Source organism: Lycorma delicatula, chromosome 6 (assembly GCF_047948215.1).
Source record: "Lycorma delicatula isolate Av1 chromosome 6, ASM4794821v1, whole genome shotgun sequence".
Taxonomy (NCBI): domain Eukaryota; kingdom Metazoa; phylum Arthropoda; class Insecta; order Hemiptera; family Fulgoridae; genus Lycorma; species Lycorma delicatula.
The window spans coordinates 94,967,649-94,992,111 of NC_134460.1; the positions used below are offsets into that span (position 1 = coordinate 94,967,649).

General features: G+C 29.1%; 1 protein-coding gene across 1 annotated transcript in view; it reads left to right on the forward strand.

Moving 5' to 3' along the window:
• LOC142326049 (uncharacterized) overlaps nucleotides 1-24,463 on the forward strand; it is a 30,665-nt gene that overhangs the window by 1,648 nt on the left and 4,554 nt on the right. Inside the window, exons 3-6 of the mRNA XM_075368146.1 lie at nucleotides 7,216-7,389; nucleotides 7,835-8,036; nucleotides 16,600-16,884; nucleotides 23,779-24,035. Of these exons, the coding sequence (XP_075224261.1) occupies nucleotides 7,216-7,389; nucleotides 7,835-8,036; nucleotides 16,600-16,884; nucleotides 23,779-24,035 (918 nt within the window). The remainder of the gene's footprint in view (nucleotides 1-7,215; nucleotides 7,390-7,834; nucleotides 8,037-16,599; nucleotides 16,885-23,778; nucleotides 24,036-24,463) is intronic.

The following is a 24,463-nucleotide window of genomic DNA, read 5'->3' on the forward strand; positions in this document are numbered from 1 at the left end:
GCGGAAAACAAGGGCCCTTTGATTGCCAAATCTGTTCAAAAACATGCTGGAAGGGCGAAAGAGGAGTTAATTAGTAAAAACTAATTATACACTTCTGTGTACGTGAAAATTTTAATTAAGCACCATTGGACTACAGTGTTTTTAAGTGAACATTTTATTAAGTTATTATCTAAAAATATCTGTATTGACATTTTATTATTTATTCGGTTAAACCGAATACCGTTTTTAAGCACATTGTGCTTAAAAACTGTGTACCATATTTTTGAATGTGATAAAATGTAGAATTAGATTATTATCCTGCTTCCAGCTATTCTATTTGATTCATTTTTTTTTGGTTCTTTTATTTTATAGAAAACTTTAACCATGGCCTTGAAAAGGCCCAGAAAAAATTTTCTGGAGCAGCACTGAAAATTTTAGCTACAAGCCACCACTGAAAATAGTAGTTTATCCATTTACTACACTGGAAGGTTTTTAAGATATGTAGAAGCTTCATGAGGGTCCAAGGCATTAATGGAATTTAACCAAATTGATTTATAAAATTACTAAATTAGATAGTTTTAAAACAGACATTTTGAGTGAATAATTTTGTTTAAACTAATGATTTTGTTGGCATTATAAATGATTAGTAATACATGGTAAAGTACAAAGACAGTATATAAACAATTTTTTACTTTTTAATATATTTAATTTTTTCACAATGTAAACAAAAAATAAAAAATCTATACCTAAATAACTTGGTAATAACTTGGCACTGGTCAACAGTGATTTTGTTACATAGTCAATATTTTATGAATTTTATATATTTTTGGACTAATTCCGAGTATAAAATCAGAATTTCCTTATTGGTCTTTTTTTTGTCATTGCCCATTTTATCCATCAAGTACATGTACATGAACAATGCAAGTGCTATACACACACACACACACACACACACACACACACACACACACACACACACACACACACACACACACACCACACACCCACACACACACACTACACACACACACCACACACACACACAAATATATATATATATATATTTATTTATTTATTTATTTATTTATTTATTTATTTATTTATTTATTTATTTATTGCAGCAGTTAAGTTACTAAATAAACTATAATTTCTTTTAGTTGATAAATATCCATGAAAAATAAATGTTACTATTTTTATTTACAGTGTTTGAAATGATTACAAATGATATACATGTGATTCATGACATATTTTTTCTAAATGAAATTACATCCCACATTGTGCAGCATATATGAATTTTTTTTGGTGATTCATTGTTGGATTTAATACAACAGTATTAATTATTGTTAACAAACAATAAACGGTATCATGCTGGACAAGAAAAATCTCCACTACATAAATCAAGTGTGAGCTCTCATTTTTTTTTGTCTTCAGTTATTTGATTGGTTTGATGCAGCTCTCAAAGATTCACTATCTCATGCCAGTTGTTTCATTTCAGTATACCTCCCTACATCTTACATTCCTAACAATTTGTTTACATGTTCCAAATGTTGCCTGCCAGCACAATTTTTCCTACCTACCTGTCCCTCCAATATCAAAGCGACTATTCCTGGATGCCTTAATGTGTGGCCTATAATTCTGTCTCTTCTTTTAACTATATCTTTCCAAGTGCTTCTTTCTTCATCAATTTGCCGCGACACCTCTTCATTTGTCACTTTATCCATCCATCTGATTTTTAACATTATCCTATAGCACCACATTTCAAATCTTCTCTTTGTGGATACTACAATAATTCAAGTTTCTCTTCCATATAAAGCTATACTCCAAACAAAACTTGTTTTCCTGATGTTTAAATTAATTTTTGATGCAAGCAAATTATATTTCTGACTGAAAACTCGTTTTGCTTGTGTATCGCTCCTTTTAGCACTTTATATCACTCCTGCTTCGTCCATTTTTAGTAATTCTACTCCCCAAATAACAGAATTCTTCTACCTCCATAATCTTTTCTCTTCCTGGTTTTATTTTCAGTGGTCCATCTGCATTATTTCTACTACATTTCATTACTTTTGTTTTGTTCTTATTTATTTTCATGCAGTAGTTCTTGCATAGGACTGCCATTCAATGCTTCTAAATCTTTTTTATTCTCAGCTAGAATTACTGTATCATCAGCAAATCATAGCATCTTTTTCATCTTGCATTGTTACTTCGAATTTAAATTGTTCTTTAACATCATTAACTGCTTGTTCTATGTAAATATTGAAAAGTAACGGGGATAGGGAACATCCTTATTGGACTCATTTTTTTTATTACAGCTTCTTTCTCTTTTTCTTTTCTTTTCCTGTTTAGTCTCCGGTAACTACCGTTTAGATAATTCTTCAGAGGATGAATGAGGATGATATGTATGAGTGTAAATGAAGTGTAGTCTTGTACATTCTCAGTTCGACCATTCCTGAGATGTGTGGTTAATTGAAAACCCAACCACCAAAGAACATCAGTATCCACGATCTAGTATTCAAATCCATGTAAAAATAACTGGCTTTACTAGGACTTGAACGCTGTAACTCTCGACTTTCAAATCAGCTGATTTGGGAAGACGCGTTAACCACTAGACCAACCCGGTGGGTTAGCTTCTTTCTCTTATGTTCTTCAATTATTACTGTTGCAATTTGGTTCGTATAAATGTTAGCAACTGTTCTTCTATCTCTATACTTGACCTACATCTTTTTAAATACTGAAAATTTTATTCCAGTCTGTGTTATCAAATGTCTTTTCTTAGTTTCTAAATTCTATGTATGTTCATTTGTTTTTCTTTAATCTTCTTTCTACTATTAATCTGAGTGCTAAAATTGCTTCCCTTGTCCCTATCCTTTTCCTGAAACCAACTTGGTCTTCTCTTAACTGATTTTTGATGTGTGAGTAGTTAATCTCTTTCTGTTTTTTTACATTTATCTGCTCCTCCTTTCTTTGGTATCATGATAGTAACACTCTTTTAGAAGTTTGATGGAACTTCCCCTTTTTCGTAAATATTTGATAGTATAATCTATCTATCGCTTCCTCACCTGTAGTGTGCAGTAATTCTGCAGATATCCTGTCAATCCCAGGAGCCTTTCTGCCATTCAAATCTTTTAATGCTCTATTAAATTCAGATCTCAGAATTGTATCTCCCTTTTCATCCTCTTTGACTTCCTCTTCTTTCTCTATAACACCAGTTTCTAATTCATTTTCTCTGTATAACTGTTCAATATTTTCCATCCACCTATCGATCTTTTCTTTCGTATTATAAATTGGTGTACAGTCTTTATTTAACACATTATTAGATTTTAATTTATATACCACAATATTCTTAACTTTACTGTATGCTCCATCTATTTTACCAATGATCATTTCTCTTTCCACTTCTGAACAATTTTCTTTAACCCACTCTTCTTTTGCTAATTTGCACTTCCTGTTTATAGTATTTCTTAATTGTTGATAGTTTCTTTTACTTTCTTCATTACTAGCATTCTTATACGTTCTTCATTCATTCATCAGCTGCAATATGTCCTCTGATATCATCCAAGGTTTCCTACCAATTCTTTTTGTTCCACCGAAGTTTTGTTTCTTCTCAAAAATCTTTACCTCCTCTTCCTCAAGCTTCTCTAAATTCTACAGATTCATCTGACACCTTTGTTTCAGGTTTTTAAATCACAATCTACACGTCATTTCACGAAATTATGGTCACTATCAGTGTCTGCTCCAGGATGTGCATTGCAGTCGAGGAATTGATTTCTGAATCTTTGTTTTACCATATAATCTATCTGATACCTTACAGTATCACCAGACTTTTTTCATGTATATATTTATTTTTCTATTATAATTTTTAAACTGGGTATTGGCAGTTACTAAATAATACTTCATGCAAAACTCAATAAGTCTGACTCCTCTTTCATTCCTTTTGCCCAGCCTGTATTAACTCACAATATTTCCTTCCTTGCCTTTTATGTTGCTTGCATTCCAAACTCTAAGGGATTTTTATTCCCTTTTATGTGTTCAATTGCTTCATCAGTTTCATTGTATGCACACTCTACCTCATTTCATCATAATGAGCAATTGTAGGCATATAGACGTTAACAGTTGTTGTCGACTTAGATTTTGATTTTATCCTTATTACAATGATTCTATTGCTAAGCTTTTTGAAATGCTCCACTCTCTTTCCTATCTTCTTGTTCAATACGAAACCTACTCCTACTTGCCCTTTATTTGATGTTGAGTTAATTATTCTAAAATCACCTGACCAAAAGTAATTTTCCTCTTTCCACTGAACCTTGCTAATTCCTACTACATCTACATTTAACCTATCCATTTCCCTCTTTAAATTTTCTAACCTACCAACCTTTTTTTAGACTTCTAACACTCCACGCTCTGATTCGTAGAATGTTATTTTTTAATTTTCTGATGTCCTGATCCTTAGTAGTCCCCACCCGGGGATCCGAAAGGGGACTAGTTTACCTTCAGAATATTTTATCATGGAAGGTGCCTCCATCATTGTAATATGAAATTGCAGATAGCAACATTTTCTTGGAAAAAAAAACAGCCATAGTTTTCCATTGCTTTCAGCTGCGCGCAGTACTCGGAAAATTGTGTGATGTTGATATGGCCGTTTAAGTCTTCCCGACTTACGCCCTTAAAGACTACTGAAAGAGCTGCTGCCTTCTTTTAGGAATGATTCCTTAGTCTGGCTCTCAACAGATAGCTCCCCAATGGTTGCACCTTCGGTCCAGCTACTTTGTATCACTGAGCACTCAAACCCCCACCATCAGCAAGGTCTCATGATTCATAGAGGGAGGGAACAGCTAAGACTAGACATACTGTTAAATATCCTGATATTCTCTCACTTGAGAATATTCTCACAGTCCACAGTTTCCAATTCCAAATCATGGGAATTAGAAGAAGATAAAGCTGTTGATGTTGAAGGTTGTGCAAATTTATCAGATGATGAAGATAGGAGAGACCCAGACTTTTAGAAGATAGATACTGAACCACGCTTAATTAATCAGACAGAATTAAATGATATCATTTATGATCTAAATTTATCCAAAATCAAGCAGAAATTCTTGCACCGCAACTGAAAAGATGAAATCTTTTACAGCACATTATAAAATAAGTTAGTTTCATGGTAGGCAGTGTGAATTTGAATATTTCTTCTTCTAAGAGGATTTAATTGTGGTGAAATTGTCTTTACTCCAGAACTAGAGGTTTAAATCTTGCTGATAAAAACGTGTATTGAACTTCTTTTGTAGTCACTATAACAGTGTAGTCACTAAAGTAACAGCGGTCACAGTGTTGATTTATTCAAAAACTAGTATTAAATAATAATTCTGGGTATGCAGCTTATGATGATAAATAAGTGTAAGAGATGCATGATTTGTAATTGCTTGGTTTACAATGGTTTTTTATAACAGTTAGCTGGAAAATAGTATTTTTAATTTTGATGATATTTGGTATATGATAAACCCACCTTTACAGGCCAAAAAATTATTTTTTTATTTAAAAAAACTTTTTTTCTTGAGTAATAGATTATTTTCTAACTCACCAACAGGTAAAAACAGCCATTTTCGTCACTTTTTCCATTAGCTCTGTAGCATTCTAATTTTACATTGTACAGAGAGTCAGAAACGACGTTTTGGAAAGAGTAAAGATGGAACTTCATGTTAGTGTATTCAAAATTCATTTTGTTACATAACCAAATCTTGTAATGTTTACTGAAATTATGTTTACAAATTGTTTTTTTCAAATTTTGAGCCCAAAATAAATAATGAAGGACTTAGAGTTACCGTCCTGTTTTTTACCTTTATAAAATTTTTTAAATAAAAAAAATGGCAGGAGCACTAAATTATGTTAGTTAAGTCTGTTATCAAGAAATACAAGATTTATTCATAACTTCCATTAGCAGGAGTAAAATAAGATAAAAGTGAATTGAATATCATGATAAGATGAAGTGAATTGTTTATCATTTTGAAATTATTTTGTTAAAATAATTGAGGCTCTTCCTACAGCTGTGCCAGTTGGCTTTTTGAAATGAAAACTTTATGAAAAATTGTAACACCTGGAACTATTCTGTCTCACATACAGGAACTGTATATAAAATTTTGTAAAAGTCAGAAAATGGGTTAGGCCATGTTTGTAATATGTTTATATTACAAACAGACAAAAGCCAAAAGTTTGAGTTATATGAAAACCTCATTTCATTCTATCAGTTGTATGGAAGAAGTTTGTGTATATGTGTGTTCGGGTTTATTTTTCAAATTACTGAGCTGATAAAAATTCTTTAAGTTTCAAAATTTACAATTGCCGCAGGCTATAACATAATTTTGTAACCCCATCTCTTGCATGTTGCTCATTTTGATATGCCATTAGTACCAAACAGTGTCTTTGGTAGACATGAGTAGTATGATAATGGTGGATAATAAAGCTTGATTTGATTGTATCTTTTCATATGTGTTAAAAAAATCCAATAAACCCAGTTATATTCAATTTTTAGTTGTTTTTTCAGCTAATCTTTGCCTATCATGTAACAACAATACCAGTTTTAATAATTTTTTTATGGAAAATGAATTGTAAACTATGTTTGTAATATATCTCATTTTTTAACATGAAGTATTTATGGGCGGGGGGGAGATGTTTCCCATCTAACAATGTTCTGTTGATCTCTTCTATGCTTAATAAAATTTATTAAAAATTATTTTTTGATATAAATTGCTTGGGGAATGATATTTACGGTTTTTATCAGTAGATTTCCAGCTTATAGGTAAACTGGATATTCCTGCTAGAATTAAATAAATTTACTGTTATAAGAATGTGACCGGTGTACTATAATTTTATACATTATTTTCTTCTTTTATGAATGAATTATTTAAATGAAAATTTTATAAAATTAACAATTTCAGACCCCATTGTTTCATCACTCTGTTCTTCCTTGATTAACAAAAATTGAAATGTTGAGAAAAATTTAACCATTCTTTTTGAAAATTTGTACACCCATTAGAACAATTTATTGTGCGTAATGGAATCGAAGAGGACTTGGTTTCTTTATCCTCTAGACTATAGTGATAGAACCATTATATGATTGTGTTTTTTGTACATAAGGTTGTGGATAAAATATAAACTTAGCATGAAGTATTTCCATTATTGTGTCAGTTTATTATTTTCAAATATAATTTTAAGTTGTTTAGTTTAAGTATTTGCTTCTTTATGTTGCAGATCTGATTGTACAAGCTAAGTCTGGCACCGGTAAGACTTGCGTATTTGCTGTGGCAGCATTGGAGAGTGTAATATTAAAATCAAATAGATTGCAAGTTATTGTGCTAGCACCTACTAGAGAGATAGCACAACAGATTCAACATGTTATTTCCACTATAGGTTGCACTTTGAAAAGTAATATTTTATTCTTTTTAATTTTATTAAATTATCAGTTTGTTTATTTATTATCAATCTGTGTTTTTTTTTATATCTTTAATTTCTTATGAAAATTCAACTAGATTATGAATAAATATTGTATTTATTTGCTTAACTAATTTTAAGCCATAAAGTTTTAATACATTAAATCAAAAACTTTAGTATAGAGGTTTAAGTTTTTACTTAGTTTTAGAAGTTAAGAGGTACTAATAAATAAATAGTAGAGATTTCTTTAGATAATAAATGAGGCATTCTGTTTCAGTTAGTGTAGAAGGTATATGAAATTTGGATTATTATAATTTTATTTTAACTTTAATGCGGTAAAAAGAGCTGTTGGGTATAACATTGCGCAGGACTAGAAAGTTAATGAATTATTTTTCTGCTTTAGGTCTTGGCTTGTTTAATTTCTGTGCTAATTTTTCAGATTTGAAAGCTAAAACATTTATTGGTGGTGTACCAGTATCAGAGGATATATTAAATGTTGCTAATTGTCAGATAGCAGTTGGTGCACCAGGGCGAATAAGACATTTATTAGAAGATAAACTTTTATCACCTGAAGCAGTTCGTTTGTTAATTTTTGATGAAGCAGATAAACTTATGGAAGAAATATTTCAAACTGATATAAGGTTATTATTATTATTTTACTGAAATTAATCTTTTTAAGATTCATATTATTCTGTACTGTTAAATTAGTTTTAAATTTTTATTATGCAATAACGGAATTATTTCACTCATGACTGAGGATGCAGGATCCCCTGCAAAAGTACCATGAAAAATTAAGGTAAAATATGCCTTTTCTCAATATTCTGTACTAGGTGGTTTACTTAATAGGATTTAAATATCAGGTTATTATTTTTATTTTTGCTAATCTTTGCAGACAATACTTATGCTTTCTTTCTTTTTTTTACTTAAAATTATTTTAATGAGATTTTATTATTTTAGTGTTATCTTGCAAAGGTTGTGTGTGCATCTATTAAGTTTTTTAATTTAATTAATGAACATTTCACATTCCCAAAAAAGCGAATACATTAAGTAGATGATTTTTTTTATTATTTGATACTTGAAAAAATTTGATAATATGCCATTTTTCTTAACATATGAGTGCTGAGCACTTGCAGGCGCGTGGTCTATGCGTACATGTAACTTTCTGGCCCCGCACATATGCGTGGTGTATGTACTGCCGGAGGTCAGCATGTTACTGTTGACTCGGTATCGTATGTTAGTGCATCAGAAATGTTTATATTTTGTTACTGCGCAGTTTGTAGTGTCATTGAGCTGGCTTATTTTGGTGGAATTTTAGATTTGCGTTAACTCTCATCAGTTTGAAAGAGGTAAGACTTTCTTTTATACTATACTACAATAATTTATTATTAAATAATTATATTTAAGCTTTATATTTTATATAATTAATGACATATTTACATATTATTAGCACAAGTTGTTATGCCCAAATGCAACTGCAAATCATATATTGTAAAGTAAAAATAAATAGACTAGTTATGTAGGTTTATTTTTTACTTATAAAAGACTTTTATATTGGAAGAAACTGAGACCCTAGCTTCTGAAAAGTAATTATTTTAAATAACCCTCTGTTAGAAAAAAAAATCTTAAAAAGTATGTGAAAATAATTATTTTTAGTACACTGAATAATAGTTTTATGTGGATGAGTATGTATTACTTTCATTAAAAAATTGATCTTCAGCATTAGCAAATTTTAATTTTTGTAATATTAATATTTGCATGAACAAGTAAGAAGTTTACTAGTAGTACATTCAACCATGCGCAAGTGAGTGTTCAGCAAAGACAGTATAAATCCAGTGTTTTTTTGTCTTCCATGCACACTACGTGCTAGTGTCTGGTTGCATTTTTCCAGTTTTTCAAATGTTTTTTATTTTGATATATAAATGTTGATAACTATTACACTTAAGTGAGTGTTAAAAACAACAAAAAAAATTCATCATGGAGGGTTAATACGTCGATGAAAAGCCAGCAGTGAATGTGTTAAGATTGATTATGGTTTATTATACATTGAAACATTTGGGTGCTTCTGAAGATCTTGGATTTCATTTTTATTCAGATTTAGTAAAGAAGTAGAATCATAAAATTAATATTCATTATTAAGGTTAATGTTTTTTTTATTTCTAAGCTTTAATTGATGAAAGCTTTATATGTGAAAATATATGACATATTCAGAAAGTAATTTTGTTATTAAAAAATACACTTACATTTCAACAGACTAATTAAAAACTTTTATTTAACTCGCTTTGGGAATAATCAAATCTTGCAATTGCTATATCTTTTGATATATCGTATGAAAATCAATGAAATTTGGTTCAAGTATGTAACTTCTATGACAATACAACACTACGGTGTCGGAATCTGATGTGACCCACTCCCACGCCCCCACGCACTACCCCTACGCTAAATTCATGCATTTAGTTGAAAATTTTCATTTCTTATGAACTATCGTATGAAAATGATTGAAATTTGGTACACTTATGTAACTTCGATGTGTAAAAATAAATATTTCTATGTTTTAGTCTTAATAAACAAACAAACTTGAACAAACAATAATATTCAGATATAAATATTATTAAGAATATTTTTTTGGATATAAAAATTTATAGTTCATTAAGACTAAAAAGTAAAAAAATACAAAAAAAAACAACAAAAATTACAAAAATATATTTAATTTCATATAAAAAATTATTTTTTAAAAAGGTTTTATTTAACTAATATTAACATTAATAAAACAGGAAACAAATTAAAAAACCCTCTAAAAAGTAAAAAATAAGAATTAAATCAAATTGAGAATTTTAAATAAAAAAATATAATATATTAACAAATATAAAAATGCACTGAAAAGTAAAAATTAAATTATATAAATATCTAATAAATAACCAATAAATAAATGTAATAATTATTAAATTTTAAAATTAAAGGTAATGAAAATATATAGTTAAATAAAAGCGTGGCGCAGTTTTTATAACAATAAATTGTGAATAAGTATTTATAGACATTTGCTGTATTTTAAAGTATATTTTTTGTTTAATGAGGTTGTTTAATATATGTATATACTTATCTGTAATAAAATCTCAAGTTTTAATTCTTTGACGGTTCAAATTTGCACCGAGATGACCTTTAAGGGTTAATAAGATTAAAAATAAAAATTAAATTTAGACATCTTGCACAAAGTTATTACATTTTGACGGTAATCTGAAAAATTATTAATTATCATTATTATAATTGTAATCATAATTATGAATTCATTAAATAAAAATTCATAATTAATTAAAATGAAACTTTCAGCGGAAAGAGTGCATTCAATCTGGCTTAGATTACAAGCAGAATTCGAAGATGAACTTCAACTATGTGAGAACACATACAAAGAAAGCGAGTGTGTGCATTTTCCCAGATTGTTACTTGTAGCAAGTCAGTCTCAACTGGAGAGGTTCCAGCAGACCTTTCCACCTCCTCGTGACATTATTGAAAATGAAAATGAAGATTAATTGTTGTAAAAATAAATGTTGTGTTGTTTTAAATAAATTATAAAAACTGCGCTATGCTTTTATTTAACTAAATATTTTCATTACTTATAATTTTAAAATTTAATAATTATTACATTTATTTATTTTTTATTTATTAGATATTTATATAATTTATTTTTTACTTTTCAGTGCATTTTTATATTTGTTAATATATTATATTTTTTTGTTTAAAATTCTCAATTTGATTTAATTCTTATTTTTACTTTTTAGAGGGTTTTTCTAATTTGTTTCCTTTTTTTATTAATGTTAATATTAATATTAGTTAAATGAAAGCTTTTTTAAAAAATAATTTTTTATATGTAATCAAATATATTTTTGTTTTTTTTTGTATTTTTTATTTTTATTTTGTTATTACATGGACCTTATCCTAAACTACTTGTTTTTACATAATTTCTACCATTATTAAGACACTTTTCTTCAATTTTTTACTTCTTGCCTGTAAGATCATCCCTCCTTGAAAAATTCTGTACTGTTCTGCATCAGTATACTATATTGTTGTCTTGGCAACATGCATATAAGCATTTGATGCATATGACAGGTGTAGGCATTGTAGATCATTTATGAGCATTACCATAAAGCAACAAAACCCCACAACTGAGCATGCCTCTCCTGTTTTTTTTTTTTGGAATTCATGGCACAGTTTTTTTAGTGTCACAATGAAGTGAAGCATTCATCATAGTCTCACTCCTCACCAAAAAGACAACCAACAAAATGCCTTTCTTATCCCAGAAGACAGTACAAATGGTTTTTCATTTTGAGTAGTGGTTTTGAACTTCTATTTTTTTTTTTTTTGGAGATGTTATGTCATTATTCCATAGATTTTTGTTGGATTTTGTGGTGATATGATAGATACAAATTTCCGTTGTATCTAAAAAAATCCTCACTTTCATTTTCATGTCTGGAAAAGATGCAAATTCTAATCACTTGTTCTGCAAACTTCTGTCATCATTTTTGGCCCAACAAGAGCAGAAGTTGTGATAGCATAGGTTTTGTGTTATGAATTCATTCAAAACTATTAATGAAATTTCAAGGAACCTAATATGTAACAAAAAATTTTAAATTGTTGATTTTCTTTCAATTTTTCATTCACTTGTGTAACCAAATTGTTATTCATGGTTGAAGGGGCCCACTTCTTTGCTCATCATGCGTATTACAGCGTCCTTCAATGAACTGCCCCACCCACTTTCTAACCATTCCATCACTCATTGCTTTATCACCATTAATCTCACTAATTTACAAATAAATTCAGCTGGTTTGACATTTCTTGCATTTAAAAATCACATAACTGTCCTAATTTCACAGTCAGCAGGATTCTCGATTGACATGAACATTTTAACTGATGTTTAATCAATTGCAAACAAACATTGCTGTACTTGTAATGGTATCTATTGAAAGACAATATTTTATCAAAATATTATTCTGAATTTGACCCAGATGTCAACCATGTCTCTATAAGTGTTTTAATATTACATTTTTTTGAATTTATATTTAAATAAAGTTGGTTAGATCTGTTTGTTAATGCTTTCATGTGTCTGGTAACACACATTGACAACCTCATTAAGATTTAATACTGTAATTGTTGAAATAAAGAAAAAAAGTAGCAATAATACAAAATTTAAGAAATTGTAATCTAATTGATTATTTTTAAATCGTAATAGAATTGTTAGCTTTGTTATCATCAATTTATCTAAAATGCAATCTGAACTTAAAGACATTATTTAAAGAAAAACTTGTCATTAAACAAAATTATTAATTAAAAAGATAGGTAAGTAATCAAATAAAAAAAAGACTTATTAAAATTAATTAAAAAAACATTAATTAATGCTGACAGTTTTACCTCCACATTCAGTAAAGTATAAAATTAAAAATTCCTGCATAAAAACTCAGTAAATTAGATAAATTCAATTCCCTTGAAAATCATATGATAGTGACATATTGACATGGTATTGCACAATTATTACTTCAGTAATTTTTTAATAGAATCATCTACGTGTTACTATAAAAGATTGTAGTTGTTTAGTTTGTTTTAATTTTTATTATAATGTAGTTATCTAAGAAGTTATTCTCTTTTTACATGACTGCCCAAAAAGGAATTTAATGTATTTAGGATGTACATATGTGTTTGTTAGTTCCATCATAGCAGCTCAACAGCTGAACCGATTTAGATGTATGACCCAGCCTTACATTTACCGGGATATATATATATATATATATATATATATAAAATTCAGCTACCCACCACAGTACAGAATCCAGTAATGTTTCTTACCTTATCTCATTACTTCTTATCTGTATTCAGAAGTGCTTTTCGAGGGTTACCTTCATTGTCAGTCGATCATAAAATAAAAAAAGACTTCAAAGTACACATTAAAAATACGTCTAGAAATTAAAATTATCACATATGTAATCAACAATTAAAATAAAAATTCAACACTCGTAATAAAATTTTTTTTTTTAATTTCTTAAATATGCTTGTGGTTAGTCACCACGTACAGTATATATATATATATATATATATATATATATATAAGGACAGTACTGTATGTGGTACTATATATGTACATATTTTATATATATACATATGCCTATCGGATGTCCTAGACTACTCGTCCACCCCTTCTAAAATTGAAGGAAGTGATTTTTCTGGAAAATGTAATCACCAAGTCAGGGGCGCTGTATATTTTGGTCATACTACCTAATTCCGGTTTCGATCAAAAGTTGCATTTTTTAAATGTGACATATTTTTACCTGAATTTCAATTCTAGAGACAAAGTCTTATCCAAAACATTTTTCCATAAACGACCTTTGAACTTTTACTAGTTCTGAATTCCGCTCAAAAACTCTTTTAAGCACCAAACACTTGATTTTTACAAAACAAACAGAAATTTACAAACCGTAAGTTGGGATTATGACCAAAAGCTAGAGCATCCCCAACTTTGTGATAAAATTTTTTGCATTTTCCACTAAAATCACTTTCTCCAATTTTAGAAGGGTTGGACGGGTACTTAGGACATCTGGTATATATGTTTAAATAAATTTAAAAAATTAAAAAAAAAATTGTACTACATACATTCTGAGTCCGTAGGGGAAAACACCCTCCGCCATCTCCTCCAACCCGAGCCCTTGTGGTCTTTACCGGAGGTCATCTTCGAAACCTTTGGCTTTTGACATATTCCAGTCCACCTTGGCCAGGATGCCACCAATACAAATGCCATTGAGTGACATTCCCATTGGTGTTCTACTATTTAATGAATTCAAAACAAAACACATCTCACAGAGTCTTAAGCAAGACTGAAAATACATAACTAAACAAAGGAATTGAACTATCTACCCGTAGAAGGTAACAAAAATATTTCACAGAACAATAACAACACAGTAACATTGAAACAAAATAAAACAAAGGACAAGAACAACAAAAACATAATTTATAAAACAAAACACTAACAAAAATAGAATAAAAGAGAATCCAAGTAGAGTTTTAGATCCCCATAGCAATTTTTTCCTTTACTAAGTACACTATAAAACTCTCCACTTGCCATTTGGCCTGGCCCCTCCAGTTTACATGGAAATCCAAAGCCAAAGTGGATGCTCCTGACACCCACATACTCTTTAATTATCCTACATTAGTAATTAACCTATTTTAAAGAGCAATGTTTGTCTTCACACCTAATGTGCTCAGAATGCACTCATTTGAAAATCAAATGTGAATTTCAAAAACCATATTCAGAAATTTCTGATATTTACCGTCAGGTGGTAAACTATTTTCTTTTCTTTTTTTTTGGCAGTCTTGTTTTTTAATTTTTAACAGATTTAAGACTTGTTATCCTCTATTTCTAATACTTATATTATGTTTATGTAGTAGCTGTTGACCTTTTTATTTATTATTTTTATTCTGAATTACTTTTTTTATAATAAAATTACCATATTATTATCTGTATATCTAATCAAAATTTTATTTTCTGCCTACTTATATTAAAAATTATGTTTTTTTTCAAAATATTGTACATGTTAAAAAGAAAAAAAGAATAATAAAATTTATAAAATCAAATGGAAATAAAATAAAAATTGAGCACAGTCACTGCATTCTTGGATTGCTTTTGTAATTGATGTTGGATTGTAATTTGCGTAATCTTGCATTGGTCCAAAATTGGTATACATTCACTCACAGATATGAGCACATACAATGTTGATTTTTTTTTTGGGTTTTTCTGGGCGAAAATGCTTTCATGTTATATCACCCGGACACGATTCATTTGTTGTAAAAAATTGACTTTTAAAAAATAAAAATCCAACAATACAAAAATACATCTTTAAAGTAAAAATGCATGCTAAAAGCGAAATAAAAATCCAAAGAAATATATCACATTATATATCTCAATTAAAGTAATAAAATTATTATCTGCTTTAAAGCAAATGGCATGAATAGTTGAAACACACTGCAATAATTTATATATTTGAATATAAACTGACGTCCCTAAAAAATCATAATATAAGATAAGAACATTTCATTGTCCCCTAGAATAGTTGGCATGTTAGCCCTAGTTTAAACTTGTGACGCAATGTTACATAACAGGTACAATCCACAAGGATGTGTGCACTACATCCTGTTATTTGGCAGTTGCAGCAAGCACAAACTGCTGCATCTGTTTGAGTCATCAGAAATCCATGAGCGAGTCTAGTGTGCCCTATTCGAAAAAGGCAGTTAATAACCTCCTCTTGATGGTTATTTCTGCATCAGGAGCTCCACAGTGTTTTTAATTGGGTGAAGTTTATTGTTCATGGTAGCATTCCATTCACTTTGTCTCTTATCATGAACCACCTTCTCCAGGAAACAGAAGACCATTTGAAGCAACATGATTGGTGAAAGAAGGCTGGAAACAAGCCTACTTTACCGCACTATCTGTACACTCATTGCCTGAAATTCCAGTATGGCTAGAGATCCAGCAGAAGCTCACAGTTGTATTATGTTTGTCATTTGCGAAATAACACTGAATCTCACAGACAATAGGGTTTCTGGATTACATGTCACTTATACAATGTTGAGCACTACTTACAACTTCAAAATTAAGTTTTGAAAATCACCTCATTTAAAACAATGCATGAACAAAGATATTATCCGTAATATACAAATTTGACACATAGCTACTTAAATCTCAAATTTACATACTTGAAAAATATGAAATTTATTAACACATAATATATAAATATATGAAATTTGTTAACTTTTACAAAAAAGCACTAATCAGTTACAATAAACCTTGTATTAAATAGTTTCCTTGCCATTTTAGATTATCATAAATAATAACTTCATTGACAATACCAGTGAGAAATCTTTTGCATTATAGTTCTGAAAAAATCTTTCGAAGTGCCATTTCTAGATATGCAGTCATAATCATTATTTAATAGATTGGCTTGCGCTTTTACATTAAAGTTACATCAATTATATTTTTCAGTTGACATGTTGAAATACTTCTATCCAAAACTAAGAGCATTTATGAGTTGTGTTCACATGAACTTTTGTTTTCATTTTTAGATGGTGATCCTAAATTTTTTTTTACACTTAATTTTATATTATGCACACTGTTTTAATCAATATGTTTTTGTAATTTTTTTTTATTTATATAAAAATGTTTGTTTACAGATTTATTTTTGAACAGTTACCAGAGAGCAAACAAGTGATAGCATGTAGTGCAACATATTCTCAAAATCTATTACATTTTCTTGGTAATTTCATGCAAAGTGCAACTCATGTTACTCCTGATCAAGATCCATCTCCAATTCTTATAGGTTTACGTCATTTTGTATGCATTGAGCCAAGATCATTGAATAATATTTCTAAATTACAACATAAGGAAATCGGTCTATTAAAAATACTTAAGAATGTATCATTTTTACAGTGCCTTGTTTTCTCAAATCATTTTAATAGGTAAACTTTATTATTAATAATCTTGTTAATTATTTAAGATTTAGTTAAGCTTTTGATATTCTAAGTTGTTAAAAATATTAATTTTGTTTTGTGATATAATGGTGAATTATCATTTGTGTGTTTGGATGTAATACATGATTAGAAGCTGCTAGTGACAGAGGAGTATCCTCTGGTTATGGACTGTGGATGCAAAATATGGCAGGTAATTGGGTGGCTGAAGTAAGTAATTTGCAGATCTGCAGTAATAATTCTATGAAGTTCAAAAATGGAAGGAACCTTACACAGTGAAGAAATAATGCAGTCTGGAGAGGACATGAGGAATAAAATGGCAATAAAGTGTGCTTATTGATGTTAATTCTAGCTTTGGTGTTAACTACTTCCCATCATCTGTTATAATGAAGAATTAATCGTTTTTTTCATTCTAATACTTAATTTAACTATCTAGTTAATTTTCAGGAAATACTTTTTGTTTCTAATTAATTCTTGAATTTTTTTTCCTCTTCTAATGAGTTTCATATTGTAAGAAATAAAGAAACAATAGAAATTTATTAAAAGATTTCTTTTTAAAAGTAATATTAAGATAAAGATAATTTTAGAAAAACTAAAGTTGTCCAATCACCTGAATCTCAATACTGAATTTCATTACTTGAAATTAATTTAGGATAAAGATGTTCAGCTCAAAACAGAAGGGGGCAGTTCTGAATTCAACTTCTTTCATGTGGGAAGGATAGTCCATGAGGGGGCTATGCAATAATACATAATAACAAAAGGAAGAATAAAATATTTATAAAAAAAAAGTAATTTTGTATTAATAGTTTGCAAAGATTAGATGCAAATTGTCTTGCTACAGCTTCAACTAATTGTTCCTTCTTAGCGAAAACTCATTATCAGTGAATTCTTAACATAACTGATCCGTTAAACTTGTTTTTCACCAATGGTTCCTTTGGCCATCTTTTAATTTGATGAAGGGAACTAAATGAATGCTTTGATAGTATTTGTGTAGGGTTGTGAAAGCAGTATCAGCAGAGTCTTTCTAATAGTTGGGAAAAACAATTTGTTCTTTTTTTAAATCTTAATTATGTCTGGTGCTTCTTGTACTTCATTCCACATTTTGATCCACACATCTCTTTTTCCTTTCCAACTCTTGCCATTCTGGCTGATGGTGGAAAGAACACACAATATTTTCAGAAAGTACCTTTGAGTTGTCTTAAGTAAGCTAGCCATGGTGAATATGCATCCAGCCAATAGTGATTGAATTTCCTCTCGAGGTGTTTGGCATTTGTCACAAAATTGTAGTTCTTTGAAGGTCCCAGACATTTTCTGAAATATTTATCTTTTTAATTGGCATAGTGCTCACTAGGTCAATGAATTTTCCAATATCATCTTCATGACAACCGCTGTCTTCAATTTCACTTTCACTGTGTTGCACATTGGTTTGAACCATAGAAGGTCCTGCAGTCGTAGTATTTGAACTAGAGAGTGGTTATACTTCTTTGTCCTCACCCTCATTGCTGCTGCTGGCATTTTTTTGTTTTAAAAAAATAAATCAATTTAATTTGACCAAATGTTAATGGAATGCAGACTTTTGGCATCTTGCTGCATTGGTTTGACAAGGAAGGTTCTTACTTGACATTTTTGTCAAAATTGAGTTTTATGCGGTACATGATTATACTAGTTGAGCTTAAGTCAAAAATATGACTTATCTTAATAACATTAAAAACTTATGGAAGAGTCATCAATAGAAAATTTATCAGACAGAGACATTTTTTAAAAACCATTTTTTTGGACTTGCAAAACAGATATTTCCATATATCTTGTATCACAATCATACATTTGTCACAAGGTAGTTAAATGTTTTCCTCTCTTTACTGATGAGTTCAAGGTAAATTAGAAACAAACCAATTTTACTGATATAAAAACCAAGCAGTTGCCAAAAGCAATATTGGTAATTAGACTGTGTTTTGAATTATTTTTAATTAGTCATTAAAACTATAGATTATTTTCGTAAACTTAAATACAAAACTCTAGAAATGTGAAAAGCTCCAGAAGACTCCTTAGTGGCATAACGCTTACAGGCATAGAAAAATTACCAAAAAATGAAGAATAACAAACTTTAAATCATATGATTTTAAAGCAAGACTCATGCTTATGTAAGTTTACAGTGTATACATTGCAAATTAAATAAAAGCATGTAATAAATGCTACAGTAGGCTACTTACCAAAAAATGTTCTAATATCCATTTATTTTAATAAAATGGAGGACAGGTGGCTGGCATGAAAAAACAAACTTTACAGTCATAAAAAAATTGCATACATTACTTACTTACTTGTGTGAAAGTAACAACTGCACTGACTGTAACCAAAAACGCTCGTATATACTGTACTTAGTAAATACCTTCTGGAATACTCCCATCGTAAAATGAGATGAGAATGACGAGACTATTCTAGAAAACTTGTTGCCGCAGGTGGTGCTGGTATGTAACATTAATTCTTAAATATTCTAACAGATTGTACAAGTCTCTATTTTGTAATTAGTCTCTTTCAAAATGTTAAACTAAAATTGTTAAAAAATTTTATTTATTTTTTTAAATTAATTTTTTCCATGTTGGAAGGGGAGGCTGCTGTTACCCTCCCTATCCCCCTCTGGATATGCCCATGTTAACTGCAGAATTTATTGTTGAGCCATAGAATGTGAATTCTATCAAAATAACATTTAAGTCTACCTTAGAATTTGTTGGACAGGATCTCTTTTATTAAGAATATCTGCTTGAAGTTTTTATTGTTGGCAAGCTGTTGGTGTTCCACAATTATTCCATTGGTGGTATCCTTCCATGGTAGAAGAATACCACCAATAGTTCTGTTTCACTGATGGAACAGAAAACAATAGTCACCTCATTCTGTAAGATGCCTATATTTCAACTCCTTTATTTTCATATATCAAGTAAGTCCTTGCAATAGATTTTTGTGGAGGATCCTTTTATCCAATATGGAGTTATTTTTTGATAATTCAAATAGTATAACAGTTTCATGCAGTTATAAAATTTTAAAAAGACCGTAAGCAAAGAGAAATATGAAGTGTTCATATACATTAAGTATTGAAGTGTTCATTAAACATATGGACATATCTCATATAGGCATTTCCATTATACGCTTCATAAATACATTAATTAATTTTGTTACACAATCTATTCATAGCATTTAAAAAATGATATCTGATTTCATAATTGATGGGCCATTAAACATATTATTTTATACAGAATAATAATCATAAACATAAACAAACTTTAATATAAATAGCATATGTGATTTGAAAATGATTAAAGGAGATTACTGTCCACATGAAATTATAACTGTAAAGATGTGCAAGATATATGCTGGTAGATATTATTGTCTGGATTACCCTTGATCTCTTAAAAAAAATTAAAAATATGATTTACTTGTTTATAAATCAAGTATATGTTTTCATTGCTAAAATTCAAACTTTTGAATTTGCTGGTTCACATGCTGCAGCGGAAAGCTGTAAGAAGTAAGCATAATGATTCTCAAACATAAGTTCCTCATGTTTGATTAATTTATTCTATAATAAGTGGAAGGTAAAGGACAGTTAACATTTTTATATCATAAAAAAAAAAATTACTTTGCCAGAGTTTAGATTGTTGATGGAAATTTATTAGAGGAAAATAATTATAATTCAGAGATGTATCTTTACATATACTTGAATCAACAATAAATTGAAGATTTTTTGTAAAGGATTGGATTTTATTATTGTTAACTCTAAATGTACTAAAGAATGGAATGAACTTGCAGATTTTTCTGTACATTTTCATTTACAATTGTATTAAATTAAATACTTCATTTATCATATTATGGTTATAAAGTCATGTGTAGACTCTACTTTTGATAACTCTGTATTTTATGAAGCTCAGATTTAGTCTGCATTAATTGTAATGCATTATTAAAACTAATTTGTTCAGCAAAAACTTTAGTCCAGAAATGCAAGTATAATTTAAATAATATATGATACATTATTGAATATGTGGTTGTTTATTGTTTTTGAAAATGACGGTCTTAGCTGATAATTGTTTATTTATGTGTAATGCTGTGATCAAGCTGTTCATTCAAACTTTGTGGTAAGAGTCTGCAGAACTGGACAGCATGGTGAAGTCGACAAACTATATTTAGAGTTCTAAACATGACAACATAAAAGTGAAATGAAAATGGAAAAATAAATAAAAAATAAGCATGAAAACATTATATTTCAGTTCAGTTAAATTTTTAATAAAGAATACTTTCAAAAAATACCTTGAATTTTGGTAGACATTTTTTTATCTTCCATTTGATGAGCGGTGGGACTTGAATATGTTACTTTTTCCTCAAAAAGGTAGGTTTACAAATCAAGCGGCTAGGTAGCAAAACTAGGTACAAAAACTTGATAATGTATTTGAAATAATTAAATTTAAAAGAAAATATATTATAACTTGCTTAATAGTAAATGCTGTTATGTAAATGTAAGTACTGAAGATTAAACAATATTTTTAATTCCATCAATTCATTAAAAAAAAAAATAAAAGTATTAGTTTACAAGAGGTTATAGATGCTAATGAAACACAAAAAACACGAACAGTAGGAAAGTGTTGCAAATGTGGCAACAAAGATTTTTTACATAAAACAGAAATAGATTCGACTGATAAATTTTTTATTTTACAATTAGAACTATTTGAATTAATTGATGGAGAAATAAAAAAAAAGTTCACTTAATAATAATAATAATATAAAAAGTGTGTTCACGGATATGATAAAAATCGAGGGTTATACTTAACAAAATAGTAAGTGCAATATTACATTATGGATCTTTGATTTGTGAAGGTCATTACATTAGTTTTATTAAAAAAGTAAAAGTATGATATATGACTATAAACAAAAAAAAAATTCACTGAGAAATTCAAAAAATATATATTTGTTTGTTCTAGAAAGACAATAAATTTTAATAATAAATCCGTAAGATAGCAATCAGTAATTCATAAAAGAATAATTAACAAAATACAGTGATATCAAAAAAATTATAATGAAATTGTAAACCGTACAGTAAGAGCCTCGCATGTATCATTTCTTCCGCTCAAAAAACAAAAATTTCTGTAATATAAATAAAACTGTTTTTAACAAAATGATACTGATATAAAAAAAGGTAAGATACTACTTTCTATTATAAAAATTTGTTGTTTAGAATTAAAAAAAAAACATGTTAAATAAAACTCTTACCTGCCTGATTTCATTTATTAAACAACGAATAATCATAAGAATTGTATTATTTCTGTAAATGTGATATGTATTACATCTAAATGAAATCGGGTCGGTAAGAGTTTTATTTAATATGTAATAGAAATGTAGTGTCTTACCTTTTTTGATATCAGTATCATTTTGTTAAAAATAGTTTTATTTATATTACAGAAATTTTTGTTTTTTGAGCTGAAGAAATATGTACGGGACTCTTATCCAGGGGTGGCTCATAGTTAAAATTAGTGGGGGTTCTTCTCCAGAAAATTTTTTTCCTCCTCTTTTCAAGGCCATGGTTAAAGTTTTCTGAAAAAAATAAAAAAAACTGAAACAAATAGAATAGTTAGAAACAGGATAATAATCTAATTTTATTGCATTTAAGAGTATGGTACATTGTTTTTAAGTACAACACTTGCAGAGTAAAAAAAAAAAAAAACTACCTTCCACCAGCACACCAGGGCCGGCACTGTTGGAGTGACAGTTCTTGCTATCCCTCGCAGCCTTGTGTGGAGCTTCCTATGTGCGCATGCACACAGCAGCAAACACGATGCCGCTGGAACTGTGAAGTGCACAGTTCCGTACAAAACTTTTTGTATTTTTTTTCATAAACTGGGGGATGGCTACTGACATTTAAGTTTAAGGATTATATTATGTACAAGTATAAAGAAATAATTAATGAAAAAAGGACTCGTATTAAATGTTATCGATAATATCAAGTGGAAATAGGGGGTGCTGCAGTGCTTATATGCAAGCCGCCACTGCTCTTACTGTACAGTTTACAATTTCATTGTAATTTTGTTGGATTATTACTTTTTTTTATTATTTCATATATCTTCACATTATAGTGTGTAATTCAGCCATCTTTTTTTACATCATTAACATTGTTTGCCATCATACAGTTCATACTGGATTGTGTTTCATTCCTATTAAAAATTGTCTTCACCTGTTTTCCTTTCAGGTCCTTCCTTAACTAGTCTAACCATCTTTTCTCGCTCTTCCTTTTTGTTTTCTACGTATAATATTAAGATAAAAAGCTTTTTTTGCTTCTTTCCCACTTGTTATTCTCTATGGGTATCAAACCACAGCAGTCTGCTCTGTTCAGTTCTTTCCAGTGGCATTTGTATGTTCTTAGTCTTTTTTTACAGCAGCATTTCTTACTTGATTTGTTAAATTTATTTTATCATTTTTAAAAACATGTCATCTGTATTTTACTGTTTTCTTTTGAGAAGTGTTCCCGTACTCTGAAACTGTGTATTGGAACAGGAACATAACTAATTTTGAATATTGTCTTTATTTTCTATTGTTGTACCGCGTTATCCTGTATAAAACTTCTAATATTTCAATAAAAACTTGCAATTCCCTTAATTTTCTTCCCAGACTCATATATATGCCATAAATATGTAAAACTTTTAATAATTTATGTTGTTTCTTCTTATAGTGCAGGTTTGGAGGCTACAACTTTCATTTCAATCATTGCTTGTCACTACCAACTATTCATTACTTTTGTTCATTCTTCCCTTTCCTATTTCATTTAATTAGTAATGATTTTGGACTATATTTCTTTCCCCTAAAATTGCAAATCTTTAGTTAATAATCATACTCCTGTTTCTTATGTTTTAGAGCAGAAAGTATTTGCAATCATTTAAAAAGAAAAGGCTGGCAGGCTACATGGATTGCTGGTAAACAGGATCAGAAAACAAGAACGACTGTTATGACCAATGTTAAGGATCTTAAAGTACGTATTCTAGTTACAACTGATTTAACAGCTAGAGGTATTGATCTTCACGAAGTTAATTTAGTTATCAATATGGATATACCTACAGATCATCATACTTATTTGCATCGTATGGGTCGTGCTGGAAGATATGGTGGACATGGTATGTTTCTGTTTCATTTATAAGTTTAATATAGTTACTTTTATATGTTTTGGTTTGGCTGTTCATTTTATAGTCTACATTTTACTTGGTAGGACTTAAAATACTCATAATTATGTTTTTACGCTGTTTTAAAGATCCTTTATAATATTTACCAATTGAATAATTATAATTTTATTGTTTATTATTTTTAACAAATTTTTCATCTAATTTCTTCAAGATTAAGAAACATATGATTTTATAAGTTTGTGTACGTAAATAAGTAAATGATATCTTATCTGTGCTGACTGTACATTCAAAAATTGTATTTGAAAAATCAACTGAGTGAAAAGTTATGATACATGTAGAGAACAGTATTTATTTTATTTTAAGTTTTACTTAGAATACATTAAGCACAATTAAATTAAATTAAAGTACATGGTTAAAAGAGA